General features: G+C 47.0%; 5 protein-coding genes across 5 annotated transcripts; 3 read left to right on the top strand and 2 right to left on the bottom strand.

Moving 5' to 3' along the window:
- Window positions 1-4: 4 nt before the first annotated feature.
- On the bottom strand, window positions 5-4,179 carry EDB91DRAFT_1088751 (uncharacterized protein; the record flags this gene model as incomplete). Its single annotated transcript, XM_041316508.1, has 15 exons — window positions 5-386; window positions 441-802; window positions 852-926; window positions 967-1,057; window positions 1,116-1,171; window positions 1,247-1,312; window positions 1,344-1,459; window positions 1,514-1,642; window positions 1,688-2,067; window positions 2,116-2,152; window positions 2,492-3,231; window positions 3,282-3,716; window positions 3,775-3,889; window positions 3,975-3,988; window positions 4,021-4,179. Coding segments are annotated over 15 exons (3,157 nt in total), but the record flags the coding sequence as incomplete, so codon positions are not given.
- Window positions 4,180-9,016: 4,837 nt separating this feature from the next.
- Window positions 9,017-12,624, top strand: EDB91DRAFT_1064768 (uncharacterized protein; the record flags this gene model as incomplete). Its single annotated transcript, XM_041314740.1, has 9 exons — window positions 9,017-9,616; window positions 9,678-9,850; window positions 10,297-10,459; window positions 10,509-10,683; window positions 10,744-11,128; window positions 11,192-11,358; window positions 11,422-11,533; window positions 11,591-12,327; window positions 12,374-12,624. Coding segments are annotated over 9 exons (2,763 nt in total), but the record flags the coding sequence as incomplete, so codon positions are not given.
- A 290-nt stretch (window positions 12,625-12,914) lies between these two features.
- On the bottom strand, window positions 12,915-13,792 carry EDB91DRAFT_1088749 (uncharacterized protein; the record flags this gene model as incomplete). Its single annotated transcript, XM_041316507.1, has 5 exons — window positions 12,915-13,256; window positions 13,318-13,387; window positions 13,486-13,575; window positions 13,632-13,691; window positions 13,746-13,792. 5 exons carry the CDS (start codon window positions 13,790-13,792, stop codon window positions 12,915-12,917), a joined length of 609 nt encoding a protein of 202 aa, XP_041169014.1.
- Window positions 13,793-14,102: 310 nt separating this feature from the next.
- EDB91DRAFT_1230984 (uncharacterized protein) lies at window positions 14,103-14,509 on the top strand (the record flags this gene model as incomplete). The annotated part of the gene is given in 3 exon segments (XM_041321057.1): window positions 14,103-14,174; window positions 14,231-14,304; window positions 14,320-14,509. Coding segments are annotated over 3 exon segments (336 nt in total), but the record flags the coding sequence as incomplete, so codon positions are not given.
- Window positions 14,510-15,200: 691 nt separating this feature from the next.
- EDB91DRAFT_1088748 (uncharacterized protein) lies at window positions 15,201-16,254 on the top strand (the record flags this gene model as incomplete). Its single annotated transcript, XM_041316506.1, has 7 exons — window positions 15,201-15,209; window positions 15,260-15,309; window positions 15,602-15,623; window positions 15,724-15,774; window positions 15,802-15,865; window positions 15,985-16,067; window positions 16,126-16,254. The coding sequence occupies 7 exons, from the start codon at window positions 15,201-15,203 to the stop codon at window positions 16,252-16,254; spliced, it is 408 nt and encodes a 135-aa protein (XP_041169012.1).
- Between the last annotated feature and the right edge of the window lie 767 nt (window positions 16,255-17,021).

Here is a 17,021-nt window from a genome sequence, read left to right as displayed (position 1 = left end):
TCACCAGCAGCAGCCTCAGCAATGGCTGCACGTTGTCCTTCCTTCGCCTTGAGCATCCGCGTAACCCCACCTCTGGCTGTATTGATTGCCTCTATGACGAGGTCGTGGGTCTTGATACTCAAAATAGAGGTGCCAAGGTAAGAGGGGGTGTTCGGGGTAGCTTCGTCCTCCTCATATTCGATAACTCGCTTGCATTCTCTTAGCAGCATCCCAAGACCTAGGCTAACCCCCATGGCTGATACCAAGCCAGAGATCTTGGCAGAGACGACTATCTCCAAGAACTTGTTCAACTCACGCTCGTCTGAGTGCACACTATTCGGAAGGTGTGATCTGTCCCAACTCCATGTCGCCCAAGCGGGCCATTCCATTGCCTCAGAGCTTTGTTCCTGCGTCAAGTGAGTATCAAGTTTCACCAATCCAGGTATTAATCGAAAACGTACCTTTTTCAAGTCACCAAGACGCGAAATCAAAAGCAGATATTCGTCCTGGCTGCTGAGAGACCGTAAGAATGACATCCGATCTTTCTTTGGCACAGTGGCTGGTGTGCGCACGACTTCTTGACCAACTGATGGTCGCTTAACCAGCCCTTTCGATGGAGTGAGATTATCATCAGAGCTATCCTCGGAGCTGTCCTGGGTTTGCGGTCTTGAATTCTTGGTGGGCCTTGTGCTGGCCTTGGGCTTGGAGGACGCCTTAGCCTCGGCCAGCTGTCTTGTACGTTTCGTGGATGTAGGCGCAGCTGAAGCCTCCTCTTCATCATCAGTGTCGACTGGTACATACTTCTTTTTAGATTGTTTCTCGCCTACATAAACAGCATTGACGAGCAGGGACTTGTTCATGTGGGAACTCACGGCCCCGACCAAAAATAACCAGTTTCTGTTTCGAAGCCTTCCTGGCTTCCCAATGGCCCCAAAGATGGTTTATTCCTGCGCCTTCAAATGAGACGGGTCTTTGCACGACGAAAACCCTCAGGGATGGAGTCTGGATCCAGGTACACCAAAAGGTTTGCCGGCAATCGAGAGCCAAGGTACTGGCTTTTTGCTACCAGTGAAGACTTCTGAAAAACGGAAATTGAGTCAAGTTAAAATCAACAGATGAAGTGATCAGCGACTCACTGTAAGATGCATGAAAAATTTGCGAACCAATTCTTGTTGCCCCTTGAGGCCCACTCCTTACGGGAAGGGAGCTTTGCAAACCCGTGCTCAGTCCAAGATGACTTCAGGTATCGCATCTTTTCCATCTTTACTGTCTTCATCGGACGAAGTCACATCATCATCATTGGTGGGGGTCTGATACGCGGTCATTGAGCAGTCTGAACCAATCCCCAAAAATACAGAACTTACAGAATTCTTCCTTCGACCACTCGGCAAATTTTTCAAAACCTTCGGACGTCCACTCTTTGCTTCCTCGAGAACTCAGGCTAAACGGTTTCTTGTGATTGACAGGCTGAGACTCATGACTGAATAACAATAAAATTGTTATTTTACCCTGAGGAGAGTGGATAAATACTCACATCTTGACACTTAAAGTCTGATCGGCATTTTTCTTGTGACTGACTAACATCACGACTCGGCAACCCATAGAACGCCTTATCTGTTCTGTAAAATCGTCGAGAACTTTTTTGAGGCTTTTCTTTCGATACCTATCAATGTTGTTATAGTAGAAATTGAAAAAAAAGGCAATTTACATCGCCTGTGCTTCTGCTGGGGCACCTTCCCTATTCCACTTGTCCCTCGCCTCCTCAACTTCCTTCTGATGTGCAGAGGTCATGTTGTTGAACCACTCCCTCGCATGTCCAGTCCTATACTTAATAGAATGTTGCACGCCTTTCTTCTGTTGCTGCTCCTTATCGTAGTCGTCCATCTCCTGCTTGAAGAGTTTCTGCGCGACGTCCCAAGCATTAAGCTCCTTCTTGTAGAACCCTGCGTCCTTAGGACGAGCCGCCAATTCTCTGTCCTCAGGGGACACGCCAGATGGTTCTTCCTCCGGCTCATCACCCAAGACCTCTTGCTCAGCACGTCGATCATCAGTGTCCGTTAAGAACTGGAGGTAGTACCTCCTGATAGCCTATATAACAATTATATCAGTATCATTATATACTCAACAAAACAGTACCTTTTTCAATCCCTTTGGTAAATCCTCGGAATCCTGTCTTGTACGATGAATTGCGACAATTTCATTGCGGATCTGTCTTAGGAGATTCTGACGGGAATTCTTCCCATTTACAAACTGATCTTTGTGGAGAGTCAGTACTCCCTCCCAAGAAGCATACCATTCAGCCATTGATGACAAGAAAACGTAAGTCAGGAGCTTTTGGTAAGGGTGAGTATGCGTCGTGTAACCTTAGACCAGGCCGAAGAGTTGAAATTTTGAAGGAGACGCGATCACGTGCATGCAAACCAAGACGCGTCATTACGAAATCACACGTGTGACAAAGTGATACCTCAATCAATTCAAATTATGTACAGTGTCAAGTAAATACATAATTTACTTGCGCGCCTTCTTTGCAGTCCCAGGAGACGCTGTCTCATTCTTGCGCTTGCCTTGGGTAGAGTCAGGTAAAGACTGAGATACAAAATGAGTAGAAGGCGACTTGAACCAAGCGCAGTTCTTGGTCCTGGCATTGTTGATGATGGACCCAGGAGGCTTGGTGACAGAAAACTTGTAGCACGGCAACTTTTGCGTGCTACCACAGTTGGTGTACTTGCATGTGTAGATGTACTGGCAAACAGAGCCTTGGGCTGAGGCGTGCGCGTCGCGATTCTCATCAGAAACTGTCACAGCAACCCTCTCACCCCAGCTCTTGGTAGAGCCACATTGGGGGCATTGCGCAGGAATAGGAACGCCCCAAGGCGAAGTCTGAGTGTGAGCGCGCGCGAATGTAGTGAGTTCCAGCTTGCAGCAACCATCAATGTTGACGGGAGTCATCAGGATGACGCTGGTGTGTTGACCGAGACCGCCTGACATACTAAGGAGGGTCGGAAATACAGTGCGGATGCTGAGTTGCTCAATCGCAACAAGTTCCGCCATGGCGACCAAGAAATTAGTGGCGACAAGGGGTTGAAAGCGAGCTGCGGAAAAGAGAATTGCAGATGCGAAGTTGAATTGAAGAACGGACTCCTTGAGCTGAGTGTAGGGCGTCTTGTATGCCACCACAGAACCGCAGACCAGGAAGACGATGTGTGCGGACTTGAGGATCCTGGCGTAGGGCTTCAACACTGTGGAGAGAACCTAGAATAGATTAATTAATAATATTGAAGCGTCAAAATTTTAAAACTTACATGCTGAACTTCCATCGCAACATACTCTCCCTCACCTCGACCCTCCTTCCCTGCATAGAGCCAACCGCTGTCTTCTTCCGAATGGTTGGAGAGAAACGCAAAGACCCGACCAGTTGAGCCAAGGTGACGGACGAGCTTAGCAACCGTTTCGACCTGGTCGCGGGTGTACTTGTCGATCTTCGTATAGGTGGCGACGTCGAACGAGATCTCGACGTACAGAAACCCACCGTTGGGGTAGTACTTGTCGAGGTAATGCGAGAGGAGTGGAACGGGTGTGGAGATTGTGTACTTGGCGCCAAGGGCAAAATGGACGATGGCGAGGGGTGTGGCTGCCAAGATGGAGTTGGACGCCAGCTCATACTTGCCGTTGAACTGTAGGAAGCCTGGGAGTACAGGCGTTCCTCCTTCCTCTGGCAAAACGTTACGGTAGAAGCCCTGAACAAAGTTAAGTAGTCAATCAATAGAACATTTGAATAAGACAAAGAAGACTCACAAAATATGGCGCGGGCTCCTTAACCGTCCGCAATGAGTGACAAGAAAGACATAAAAATATAACGTCCGGATGTCGGACGGCATCGACGTGCGCCTCGGGCACCTCAATGCATTTGCTGCACATGACGCGGGGGCAGGCGTTGCATTCAAAGAGTACAACATCACCTTCCGCGCCATCGAGACAGATCAAACACCACTGACCTCCAGTCAGTCAACTGAACACTAGAAAGAAGCAAAAACAACTTACTATACTGTGTTCTTCCGGAATCCTAGCGTCCTCTGGCTCTAAGGATGGCGCGGACGATGTTGATCCTGCGGGCGTCGGAGGAGAGCCGGCAGGTGCCAAAAGTTTCCGGGCAGAACCGCCGCAAGACTTCTTGGCCGTGTTGCTCTTTTTAGGCGGCATTGGATAAGGAAAAGAAATGGTAGAGCAAAAAGGACTTTACGAATTTTCAAACCAACCAGTCATGTGATCGTGTTGTGGTTGCGCCGGCATTTGCCGCAACAAACAACATCAAATATGTTGAACATATAGTCCAGCGCAACACTTTCACACGGTTCAATTTCAAACCACATCTCTTCTGTCCGCTCACCCTGTTAGCCACTTACACAGACTGCAGCTGTGTAAGTGGCTAACAACCCACTGAGCACTCATTCCCTACTGCATGGTATGCGTCTTTCAAATCTAATTCTATTTCTAATTTGGTTGCATAGGTTGATTTGTGGATACCTAAGGTACGTCTCTTTTCAACCGTCTCTTCACTGAACGCCTTCTTTCTAGACAATTTAGGACACTATTGGGGTGCCTCCAGATCTAAGGTCTGTCTTTTTTGAACCGTCTCTCCACTAAACACCTTTCTAGTTATTTTGGTATACTATTGAGGCGCCTATAGATCTAAGGTATGTCTTTCTTTCAGCCATCTCTTTACTGAACGCCTTCTTCATCATTGAGCATTGAGGACTGGGGGCTTGGCTTTGGGAGGAGATGTATGTGTGCGTTGGCGCACTTCTCCTCCCTTGCTTCACCATTGAGTACTGGGGGCTTGGCTTGGGGAGGAGATGTATGTGTGCATTGGCGCACTTCTCCTCCCTTCTTTTATCATTGAGTACTGGGGGCTTGGCTTAGGGAGGAGATGTATGTGTGCATTGGCGCACTTCTCCTCCCTTGCTTCACCATTGAGTACTGAGGGCTTGGCTTGGGGAGGAGATGTATGTGTGCATTGGCGCACTTCTCCTCCCTTCTTTTATCATTGAGTACTGGGGGCTTGGCTTGGAGAGGATTCAGTGTCCACATTGGTGCGCCCCTCCTTCAACCACCGTTGTGCTTGTGAGGTTTAAGTGTCCACAATGGTGCGCCTCCTCCCACAATCCTTGTGTTGTATTTTCTCTGGAGGGATGACAACCGCTCCACCATAAGGTAACTTGTATCGCTGCCTCTGACCAAAGGCTGACCGCAGCTTACAGATATGTTTCTTTTGGCTTGTTTAGACATTCAAAGGTAACCTGTTTGATATTCGCTACGCAAATACTGATTGCCAGCGCGCTTCACAGATATGTTTCTTTTGGCTTGTTCAGACATTCAAAGGTAACTTGTTTGATATTCGCTTCGCAGATACTGATTGCCAGCGAGGTTCACAGATTATGTTATTTAGTTAGCTATATTTTTCTCGCTCTACTTTTTATTACTGTATTACACAGTACTAGACTGCCGCAGAGAGGGCCCCTCTGCGGTAGCCTTGTATTGGCTTTGTCACACCTTTGTTTTTTTTCTTCAATTAGACAGAAAGATGCGCCGCCAATGTAACTTAGTTTTGATTTGTCACCAAATAGCAACACCACCCTGCTCGTCTGTGCGAATAAGTCACGTGACTTTTAAATACTGCAGTTAGAATGTTGCCAATTTTCACAGCAGCGTATTGTTGAACTAAGGGGTGCTTGAGAGTACCCTCAGTGCGCTCGTCTTTGGTCTTGAATGCGGCGGAATAGATGGTATCTCAGGTATTCCACCTGAGCTGAGGAAAAAGAGCAAATCCTCATCCAAGCTTTGAGACCCGATTTCTCTTTTCCTCATCGCGTCTATGAGTCGGTATCTCAGGTATTCCACCTGAACTGAGGAAAAGAGCAAATCCTCGTATCCAAGCTTTGAGACGTGATTGCTCTTTTCCTCAGCATAGGTCTGTAGCATGCAGCCGGTATCTCAGGTATTCCACCTGGGCTGAGGAAAAGAGAACCACGTCTATATGAGTCGGTATCTCAGGTAAGGTATTTCACTTGAACTGAGGAAAAGCAAATCCTCATATCCAAGCTTTGAGATACAATTGCTCGTTGCCTCAGCATAGGCCTGTAGCATGCAGCCGGTATCTCAGGTATTCCGCCTGGGCTGAGGAAAAGAGAACCACGTCTATATGAGTCGGTATCTCAGGTAAGGTATTTCACTTGAATCTTCTGACGCACGAACCTCCACGCACTGATACGATCCTACGCCAATTCACGACATCTCTCTATCTCTCTCTATCTCTATCTGTCCTTGTCTTTTTCCTCCCTCCATTTGCAAAATGTAGAGTTCACGCATCGCATGGCTTATCTTTTGCTCGCTCATTTTTCTTTGTCGGCTTTGGTTCACATCGTCGTCGTCCGCTTTTTCATTGTCCGTACCGCGCCGTCGTCGTCATTTTCGCTGTCGTCATCTTTTCCATCCACCAGTATCGCAATCGTTTCCTTCCTCTACACTCCGGCACGCTCGCTCTGAGGAAAAGAGCAATCACATCTTTGGTAAGGCCCATAGCATGCAGCCAGTATCTCAGGTATTCCGCCTGAGCTGAGGAAAAGAGCAATCGGGTCTCAAAGCTCGGATATGTGGGCCTTACCAAAAGCCTCATATTCGAGTGCGATTGCTCTTTTCCTGAGCCCAGGTGGAAAGCTCAGATACGAGGATTTACCTGCACGACTGTGCTATATCGCGCCTAAGACACAATATTTTCAACACTGGCAGACCAGTTTATTACTTGCCGTTAGCATAAAGCTCAAATTTAAAGGTTCTCCCAGCTTTTATGTCTGGACTGCCATTTCTTGAGCTTGAATTTGAAGGATGTAAGGTAACTTAAGTTGGGACTGCTGTTTCTCATCTGTTTCTTTCACAATACAGGCCTCTGCTTGGATGGTATGTCTTTGCAAATCTTATATTACGACACCATCCAAATTAGAAGTTATCCCGATTTGGATCTTCCAACATTGTAAATTAAACCATTTATAGTCTAGACCGCCTGCGGTTGAAAATTTTACCATTCCGTTGTTTCAAGTCTGATTTTCCAAACTCCAACCACCGAAAAATGGTGGATCCTGCTGTGACAATTCTGTCCAAGAGCCTCTGTAGGCTTATAGATGACCTACTGCGTGATTCATCGCCGTATGAGTTGCTGATAGGTGACAAAATCAATGACAATTTGCTGCAAAGAGCCAGGTAAGGGAATCTCACGTCACTGTCCAGAAAAACTTGACAGCTGGAATTTAAGGACTAGATTGTGGGCCAAGTGGCAGGACATACGTCTGTCCAGTACTGGTAGTGATGTCAAGGCGAATGTCATTGCCGAGATTGAACTTACCAGGGCTGCGGTCATAATAGCCTATGCTGTGGTTAATCCCCGTAAGTGTTGATTTGATGGTTGGGGGGTCTGTCATTCATTATGTTGCCATAGTGCGAGCGGATTTGGATGCAGATCGGTTTGCGGACAGTGCCAAGGCGTCCCATCCATCGCATGCTGACAGCCAAAGACATAAGCTAGCAAAATATTTCCACTGTCCTTCGTTTGGTTCAATATCGGAGCCGGCAACATTTGTTGACAGGCATGGAAGGATCCTTGCTTGGTATTTGCCAGAAATCGTGGTGCCTGATAGAATGGTATGAATTTGATTTGATTACAGTTTAAGTCCTTTTAATAAGTTATAATTAGGATCGTGTCAACCAGTCCATCAAATTGCTGAGACCTGCCTTAGATCAGTCTTTGCCCAAGCCAACTCAGAAGGCAAAGCAGCCTTGGCGTTCTCAAGGATTTGTCATGCCTTCAAGCGGGGGAGAATTTGGAGTAGGAAGGGTGACTTTATGCCCGGGAGGATTCATGCAACGCCATGAGGTAACTCTGTATTCATATACTTGCCATGATACAGAACTAACTTAAATGGGCTAGCGGCTTCAGGATGACTTGTACCAATCAAGCTCCCTTTCTTCACCTGCAGTCCGAGATTGGTTGTCCGAAATAACGGTAACTGAACATTTGTGGTCCGCTATCACCAGTGTTATTGCGCCAGATCAATATCAGGCTGGTGTGGAATCTGTTGCTAATATGAAGGATACGGTTCGTACCTCAGATCCTGTTGTTTGGCCCTCGGAGTTTTCTGGATTGGAAGTTATTGTCAACCGAGAGACGCCAAATCACCGAGACCCCGGAGCATCGCCTTCATTCTATGACCTTTTGGTGAGCCTTGGCAAAGGTCACCGTGCCGTACTAGCTCTGCCAGATCTGGGTGCCGAGCTAGCATATCCGCCTGGCACTATGGTTTACATTTTAGGGAAGGTGCTGGAGCATGGAGTGCCAAGGTGGGGTGATGGGGAGAGAATTGTGATTGCACACTTTGTCAAGGATAAAGTACATGATAGGCTTGGTGTACCGAGACCAAAGTTTCCAAACCAGCGGGATTTTCTGAATAGAGTGGGGGCAGGTAAGAAGGGGGGTTTAAAAGCCATTCGGAGATCAAATAAGAGCAGGGGACGAGGAGTAGTTTCCAGAAAATAGATATCCCGATTAGACAAAGCTTGTGATTTTAAATCGGTTGACTTCTCATACACTGGAATATTTCCTCGGTCTAAGCACTATGTCCTCAAAAAAAAGGCAACGTCTCAAGGCTATTTCTTATTCTTTCCAACATAGAGGAAAGTTATCAAAAACAAAGGATCTGGATGTTGATTATGTTGCTCACGAACCTACAAGAGACAAGAGGGGAAATCCCTCTTGGGTTGAGTCTTGTGCTGATCAGCTGTATCAAACTTCGCCAGAGCCTACTACCAGCCCAAGAAAACGAGTTAAAGAAGTACACACAGAATCACCAGACATCCAAGAAGAGGATTTAAATCAGGAAATGTTTGGTGACTTTGTTATTCACGTAGAGGCTGCTGAGCAAGGGAGAAAAACAAAGGTATGTCTAACAGGCCATGGCTTACTAGTAATTGTTTCTCATCAATGGCATAGACGCAAAATGACTTCATATCAGAGTATCTCGCTCACCGAGATGCGTATCTAGATGTCATCTTGGACTCAGAGAAATTTGCCACCACAGGCATCTGTGAGACTTGCCAATGCGAAGATAGTTCCTTCCGTTGCACAACTTGCACTGGCGACCACAGCTGGTGTCGCCCTTGCCTCCTCGAATCACATCAGTCATTGCCTTTCCACAAAATCCAATTTTGGAATGGCAAGTGCTTTGAAGACGTCACTCTTTCTGCCCAAGGATTTATATGGCACATGGGCCATGGTGGAAAGTCTTGCCCTTGCTACGGAGTTGGACAAAGTCACCTTGATCAAGATTCTTCTGTGATTATTGTACATTCTTCTGGGGTGTTCACACACAATGTGTTGTGGTGTCGGTGTCCAGGATCACATCACGAACATCACCTGCAGCTGCTCCAAGCAGGACTATTTCCCGCCAGTATCACACGCCCTAGGACTGCGTTCACCTTCGAAGTACTGGATCATTATCTCATTGATGCCTTGGAATGCAAGACTTCGGCAATGAGCTTCTTTGAGAAAATCCGACGGCTGACAAATAATGCTTTTCCGGATGCTGTCCCGGTGAGTAGAATCGACAATATCATAATTCTAGCTCATACTGAATGCAAACTCCCATCTGTAGGATCGATATCGTGAACTCATGAGAGTGTCTCGACTCTGGCGCGACTTGAAGAACCGTAAATGGTTTGGATTTGGCCATGACATGGAAGCACCCCCTAGTGCAGGAGATCTTGCTCTATTTTGCCCTTCTTGTCCGCAGCCAGGAATCAATATGCCTCTTATTTGGGAGCAGAAGTACGAAAGGCAAGTCAATTCCAGCAATCCTTGTCTGCCAGACTCCGGCCAGTACCCACCGTGCATAGCGCAGCAGTGGTCCTGGCTGGTAATATGTGTCAGCTGAGTCCTGGCCGGTACCTTTTGTACGCAGCCCAGTATCAGTCACGGCCGACCATTTGTCTCTACTGGCCAACCTTGTCTGCCAGACTCCGGCCAGTGTCCACAGTGCATAGCGCAGCAGTGGTCCTGGCCAGTAATATGTGTCAGCTGAGTCCTGGCCGGTACCTCGTGTACGCAGCCCAGCATCAGTCACGGCCGACCATTTGTCTCTACTGGCCAGTAATGTGTCAGCTGGCCGGTACCTTTGTACACAGCCCAGAGTCAGGCGGGGCCGACCATTTGTCTCTATTGGCCAGAAGTTGTTGGTTCCAGATAACTCGTGGATGCTGACTTTTTGATTGCAGGTGGCTTGTTATGAGAAGATTTGTGGTAGATGGAAACTTTACCGCTCAGCACATGAACATGCGACAGCCTCAGCTTGACGTCTTCCTCTCAGATGGTTTAGGTTATATGGTAACAGACGGAGATTACCAAGCTCACTTGGCTTCAGCTATGGAGAGTAAAGAGGTGAATCGATTTGCTTTGTATTGTTAGTGGTGGCTAAACCTGTAGAAAGCGATCCTCGTGTAGCAACCATCGGGCCGTCAATGCAGCAAACACAAACAGAAGCAACCTCCGAGCTACAGGGGTCGGTGCCACTGCTTGTGCTCGGCATGGATGTTTTGTTCCCCACTGCATAGTGGACTTTCAGAAGGGTGAACGGCAAGTTTTCTTTCATTTACTCAATCTAGGTTAAGACGAGCCTTGGGCTTGACATGCTGACAAAATCACTTCAAGCCACATGAATATAGATTATTCCATTTGCAATGCCATTAAGCATGCTGCTGGCAACATTGACAACTCCCTGATCATCTATGATGTGGGGTGCCAGTGGAGCCTTAACTTCACTCAACGTGTTGACAACTGCCCTGGCTTGGCACTCCCAGACAACACCGAGATTGTGGCCGCAGTGGGGAAATTTCACTTGAGCGCTCATAAACTTGCCTGTTTTGCTAGATACAGCTTAAACTTCATTCAAGGAGCTGGGCAAGTTGACGGGGAAATTCTGGAGACACTTTGGGCTCCCTTTAACAAGATATCTCCCACAGCACGTTCTATGAGCCAAGCACACCGTCAAGAAATTCTTGATGATCATATGCGTAACTCAAATTGGAAAAAACTTGTCAGAATAGGTAAGTGCCTATATTTGGAATGAATGACATCACAGTTTCACACTGATGCAGTTAAGACGCTCTTGAGAAAGTACAAACGGGCCAACAAGGGCATTGAAGACACTAGGGTGCCATTTGAAGAGCTTACAGGATCTTTGGATGTCATCAAAGTGAGGGCGTGGGAAAAAGACGAGGAGAAGGCAAAGGAAGAACGTGGAGAACATCTCAACATTTACCAGCTAAAGATAGATAAAGGTGAGCACTTCGAAGCTTCTATTCAGTTCCCTGTGCCGTACATTCTGATTGGGTGATTGGAAGCACCAACAATGGCAGAAATACGGCTAAAATTAACTGAATCAGAATATGCTGATACAGGGAGGTTGGGATCAATTTCTTGGCTCATTGACGGCATCAATATAGAGGATTCGCAGTATGTTGTTTCATCATATATATTGATGGTGATGACGTATTTCTAATTACTATCTAGGGATGCACTCAGGGTAGCTATTCGGCAGCTTCCCAAAGATGCGTCTGCAGTTCAAAGGGCTGCAGTTCAAGTGAAACGACAAAAACTGGCTGCACGTATTTCGAAATTTCATGAAATTGCTGATGCTATGACAGAGGGCATCGAAGTCCATGCAGGTACTGAGCACATGGATGACATCAGATTTTGCACTACAGATGTGGTGGAGGAAGTGCGGGAGGCTGCAGATATTGAAGACGTGTTGGAAGAGATTGATGAGGAAGTTCCTGCAGAAGCCATGGGCATTTGGATGCCATCTTCAGTGCTCCGAAATGAGGCTTTAGCCCTGGGCTTGCACACTCTGCAAGCTGAAGAACTGGAGTTACGAAAGGGTCAAGCAAATGATTGCTTGGAAAAGTTACGGCAGGCTCTCGGTCATAAAGCGATAATTTACCGTCAACATTTCCGAAGTGCAGATTCCACATGGACAGGAACCAGGTCAAAGCAGGAGGCTCTACGATGTCGTATCAAAATAGAGAAGTGTGTCCGAAGGTATCAAAGGGCAAGGGGTTCGATGCAGAGACTAGGGGCTGATGAAGATACTCTGAGGACGATTTATCAAGACATTCAGCCACACCAGCTCAGTGTGGACAAGGAAGTGACGGAAGAGAACAGATATGGGCAGGGATCAGACAGACTGGCTTGGTTTTGGAGAGTCAACAACGGTCATGATTCGCAGGAAGATGTGTGGATGGATGAATGTAAGTCATATCTAATATGCCTATTTTCTGCAGTGACAGGTATTAGTCTACAGGGTAAATTGGTTGAAAGCTAAGGCTAGATGGCAAAGGTGGGAGGAGGAGTTGAGATTGGTCCAACACGAAATGGGTTGGACAGTGAGTTGGTTTAAATACAGGATGGAAGAATGGGACCAAAGATACCGACAAGCTACAAAGCCTGGTCATCAAGCTTATGCACATCGACAGGTGCTCTTGTGGGGAAGATTTGCATTGGATGCTGAAAATTCATTCAAAGACAAGATGATTGTAGTCGTTTAACAGTCTTTGCTATTATAATATCAAAGACTTATCTAGCCAATATATGATAGTTATGGTGGTCAGGATCACTGCCTACACGTCATACTCTAGAGCTGGCCCATTTATACTTGCAGATAGTACAATTTGAATGACTAACTCTCAAGTGATAGTACTAAAACCAACATCTTTCTTGATAATACTTTGTCTAAGGTATTAGCCTGGAGATGGCTCGGCTGGCTCTGGTATCAATGTCTGAAGTATCGGCCTGCCTGCTTGTACATACCTTGGTCCTGATCCGGCCGGCTCTGTTATCAATGTCTGAGGTATCGGCCTGCCTGCTTGTACGCCCCTTGGTCCTGATCCAGGCCGACTCTGTTATTCAATGTCTGAAGTGTCGGCCTGCCTGCTTGTACACAACATGGTCCTGATCCGGCCGACTCTGTTATCAATGCCTGAGGTGTCGGCCTGCATTTCTGTACATGGCCTGGACATGCACCGGCCGGCGTTATTATGAATGCCTGAGGTGTCGGCCTGCTTTCCTGTACATGGCCTGGACATGCACCGGCCGGCTCTCTCATCAATACCATCAGGAAACCTACACTTTCCTTATCATTCTTGAGTTGTTTTAGATACTTGGGTTCTTGACCATGATGCTCAACATCACATAAGACATGAACACTTAAATATATTTGTATACTTACATTATCTACTGACACTGATCAACTTGCATAAGTCAAATATCCTGCTGGACTTGAGTATCTTAGAAGTGCAAGTCATGGAAAGACTTGGCCAAGTATTATACAGTTATTCAACAATGTGTAGGTTTTTCCTGATGCCCTAAGTTGTTGGCTGGTACTGATGTATGTGTGTAGGGAGCCTCACTTGGGTGGTCGGCCAGTACCAGCCCCACACCTCTGGCCAGCACCAATGTACATGTACGAGCAGTGGTCGGCCAGTACCAGCCCCACACCTCTGGCCAGCACCAATGTACATGTACGAGCAGTGGTCAGCCAGTACCACCCCCACACCTCTGGCCAGCACCAATGTACATGTACAAGCAGAGGTCGGCCAGTACCACCCCCACACCTCTGGCCAGCACCAATGTACATGTACAAACAGTGGTCGACCAGTACCACACTCACTCGGCCAGTACCACCCTCACACCCTTGGCCGGAGCACCAATATACATGTATAAGCAGTGGTCGGCCAGTACCACACTCACACCGCTGGCCAGCACCAATGTACATGTATAGGCAGTGGTCAGCCTGTACCCACATATATAGACAGCCTCACCTGAGTGGTTGGCCAGTACCACTCTCACACCCTTGGCCGGCACCAATGTGCATGTACAGGCCGGTGCTGGTTGGTACACATTCTACAGCCATTTGGCACATCCGGGGCACCACTTCTACATAGGGTTATGACTGAAGTATGTGGGTTTGGATGAGGAGAACTTGCGGGACGATGTGCGATTGTTAGTGAGAGACTGGACTGCGCCGTCTAGCAAGCGCATTGCAGTTCCTGTTCATGTAGAGCCCAAGGTATATTTCGCAAACGAGCGCACGTTCTTGGTAGGACTTTCTTTCATTTGCTGATTGAGTTCGTTCGCTCATGTTTATCGCACAAGAAATGGCTCAGCTTTGCAGTGCTCATTGGATCCATCGCTACGACGTTGTTAAATTTCGTAGATGCAGATGATCCGTGAGGCCTGATCAGCGCAGCACTATTCACTCTAGCTGCACTACTTGCCATCATCTTCGTGTACCGAGCCATTCGTCTACGGGCGCGATCGGCGGAAGGGCTGTACTATGATAAGTACGGCCCGACCATTCTTTACTTTGTGTTGTTGGCGGCGCTGGGTACCAATATTGGGTTGAGGGTGGCTGTTACGCTCGGCATTGGTTAAACATCTTAGTAAACATTTGGTTGAAAGTCTAGCGATACCCTAGTATCGAGTCGTGTGAGTTAAGCAGTAGTATTGCAGGCCCTGGTCTGTGTAGGTCAAGTTAAAGAGTACAAATGGTAGGGACGAGGTTTAAATAGAAGTATTGAAATGGAGTTGGAATATAATAAGCCAATGAGAAAAAGAGGAAGGAAGTTGTATGATAGAATGATATGGAATGTCATAGAAGGCTTAGTAAGTAGACGAGATAGGGGAAAAGAGAACCGTAACAGTGGCCGAGATGTGATCGTGATGTGTGGGGATGGGTTGTATTATTGTGTATCGACTTTGAGACTTGACAGTGATAGATTGTTGGGGTTCATTCATTTTCGTTCAGGACTGTGTCATGTGATGCAAGCATGCTGAAGGAGTGATGATGACACCTGACACGGACACATGGTGCATTTGATGGAGGCGCAGAGTTTGATGGAATGCACATGTAGGACAAGTACAGTACTTGTGCGGCTTGATCGTAGGGATAGTGGTACACCGGTACTGAAGAGATTACTCTTGGGTAGGAAAGAGAGAAACCAAAGAAATAATCTGGTTTCTCAGAACTTACCGATAAGACCACACAGGAAATCTATAAAGACCTTCGCGCCGAGGATGTAACAACATTCAAACTCCTTGTATTCATCCACCTAGCTATATCATCATGTACACCGTAAGCCTTGCCATTGCGTTTTCATTTTTGTCATCTTGATCATTTCGCAGGTCGCTCAAGTCCCTATTTCCCAGAACAACTGTGGTTCGGCCAGCTGCTTGTGCGGCAAATCATAAGTCGTATTGCCTTTGAACAAAGTCGGATTTCTGGTCTGACTCACAACTTTATGCACAGGTGCCAATGTAAGGTCGGAGAGTGCGAGTGCTGAGCGCTGAACGCTGAGTGTTTGAGGGGACGTGTAGTTATAGGATTGTTTATGAAGGGTCAAGTGTATGATTTGGACGTTAACATGCATGTGTTGGATTCTGAAATTTCATCAGAGGACGCTCACCATGTCAGAACAATGGCAAGCTGTCGGACTAGGTAACTGGGTTTGAATTTGGATTCTCCAGCAAGTTAGTCCAATTTGCGTTGGTGAGCTAAGTGGCTATTGAAAAACTAGTACTGTCATCAACAGCTCGCCCTTGATTTTACTCCAACTAATTTTCACAACCTCTTAGACTCATCACTACAGATCCAGTCTTCCGTGTCTCTGAACAAGATCTACGTAACACCTCCCCAGCTGGTGAGCTGTTAAGATGCTCATCTGCAGCCTTGGGACCAACGTGATTTGAAGGTGTTTATGGCTCTGGGGCCCTGCGATGTCTCGCAAGCAGGTCAGCAACTTGACTGCGAGTCGCACAACTAGGGTTTGGCAACTACCGCAGGACTTGAGGCTGGAGTTTAATAACAGTGTTCATTTCTGTTAACAGAATGTCGCGACCGTCTTATTAAGAAACCTTGAATGAGACGCCGCCGAATCGAGAATACCACTATCACAAAAAGTTGGGCTTCCTGAACGGCCATGAGGGGCTACATGTGCGATAATCTGAGTCGTCTTCCCTGTCATGTTCATTTCCATGTTCACGTACTATAGGGATGCGTTGTATACCCGCCAGACAATCCTCTCCGAGCCCACATAGTAGTTGAACTACCAGATGTTGAACATCACCCAGATATCTTGTGGATTATGATAGCCTTTGTAGGAGTCGGTCTTGACGGGTGACCTTAGTATCATAGGTGTCACGGGATTAATCATTAGAGTGAAATCTCTTGGTCAGCCTTTTCTTGGATATCTTCATGCACCATTATCAATATCAATAAATTCACAAGCATTGCGTAAGTCTGGGGAAAGTTCGTGCTATTTCAAAAATGTTAAATGGGCACAAAAAACTTACGGTCTCTGTTGCCACTAGGTGCCGTGCGAGTGAATAGTAGTCCTACTCTTTATGACAAGTTTACACACCCATATGAATGCTTGATGCTGCACAGATGAGCTCAGCCTCCTCCTTATATTTTGACGTCCTCTCAATGATGTCTCTGAGCGTGTCAGTTACCATTCCCTGCATCTCAGTACCTTCGAGCTTTGTGTCATGTTCATTAAGAGTCGGAGAGAACGGAGCATGTTGACAACGTATGACATAATTGCCTGCCTGCCTGTCGGAAAAATCGCACCGTACACTCGATGAACATTGTCCTCACATCCCTCGTTCGATTCTCTGATAGTTTGGAGGGTAGTGGCTTGGAGGAGTACCATGATGGGTATCCCGCTGGTGTGACCTCCGAGTTTGATGCTAATTCCTGAAGGTCTTGATAAGCAAAATTCCTGGATGACCAAATACTTTTCAGTTAGTCTCTGTTGTTGGTCCATGGGGTGCTTCAACTTTGACCATTCTAATGGTACGAGGTACGAGCGCCAAATTGAAAGAATGGTGAGGCGGATGTCAAGCTGTGCTGAATGCTGAGCCTGGTGAGGATGGCGCACTCGGCACT

This window comes from Suillus paluster (assembly GCF_016628075.1).
Source record: "Suillus paluster strain FC165 chromosome Unknown EDB91scaffold_226, whole genome shotgun sequence".
Lineage (NCBI taxonomy): Eukaryota > Fungi > Basidiomycota > Agaricomycetes > Boletales > Suillaceae > Suillus > Suillus paluster.
The sequence above is the reverse complement of the archived record's forward strand: the minus strand, read 5'-3'. Positions and strand labels throughout refer to the sequence as shown.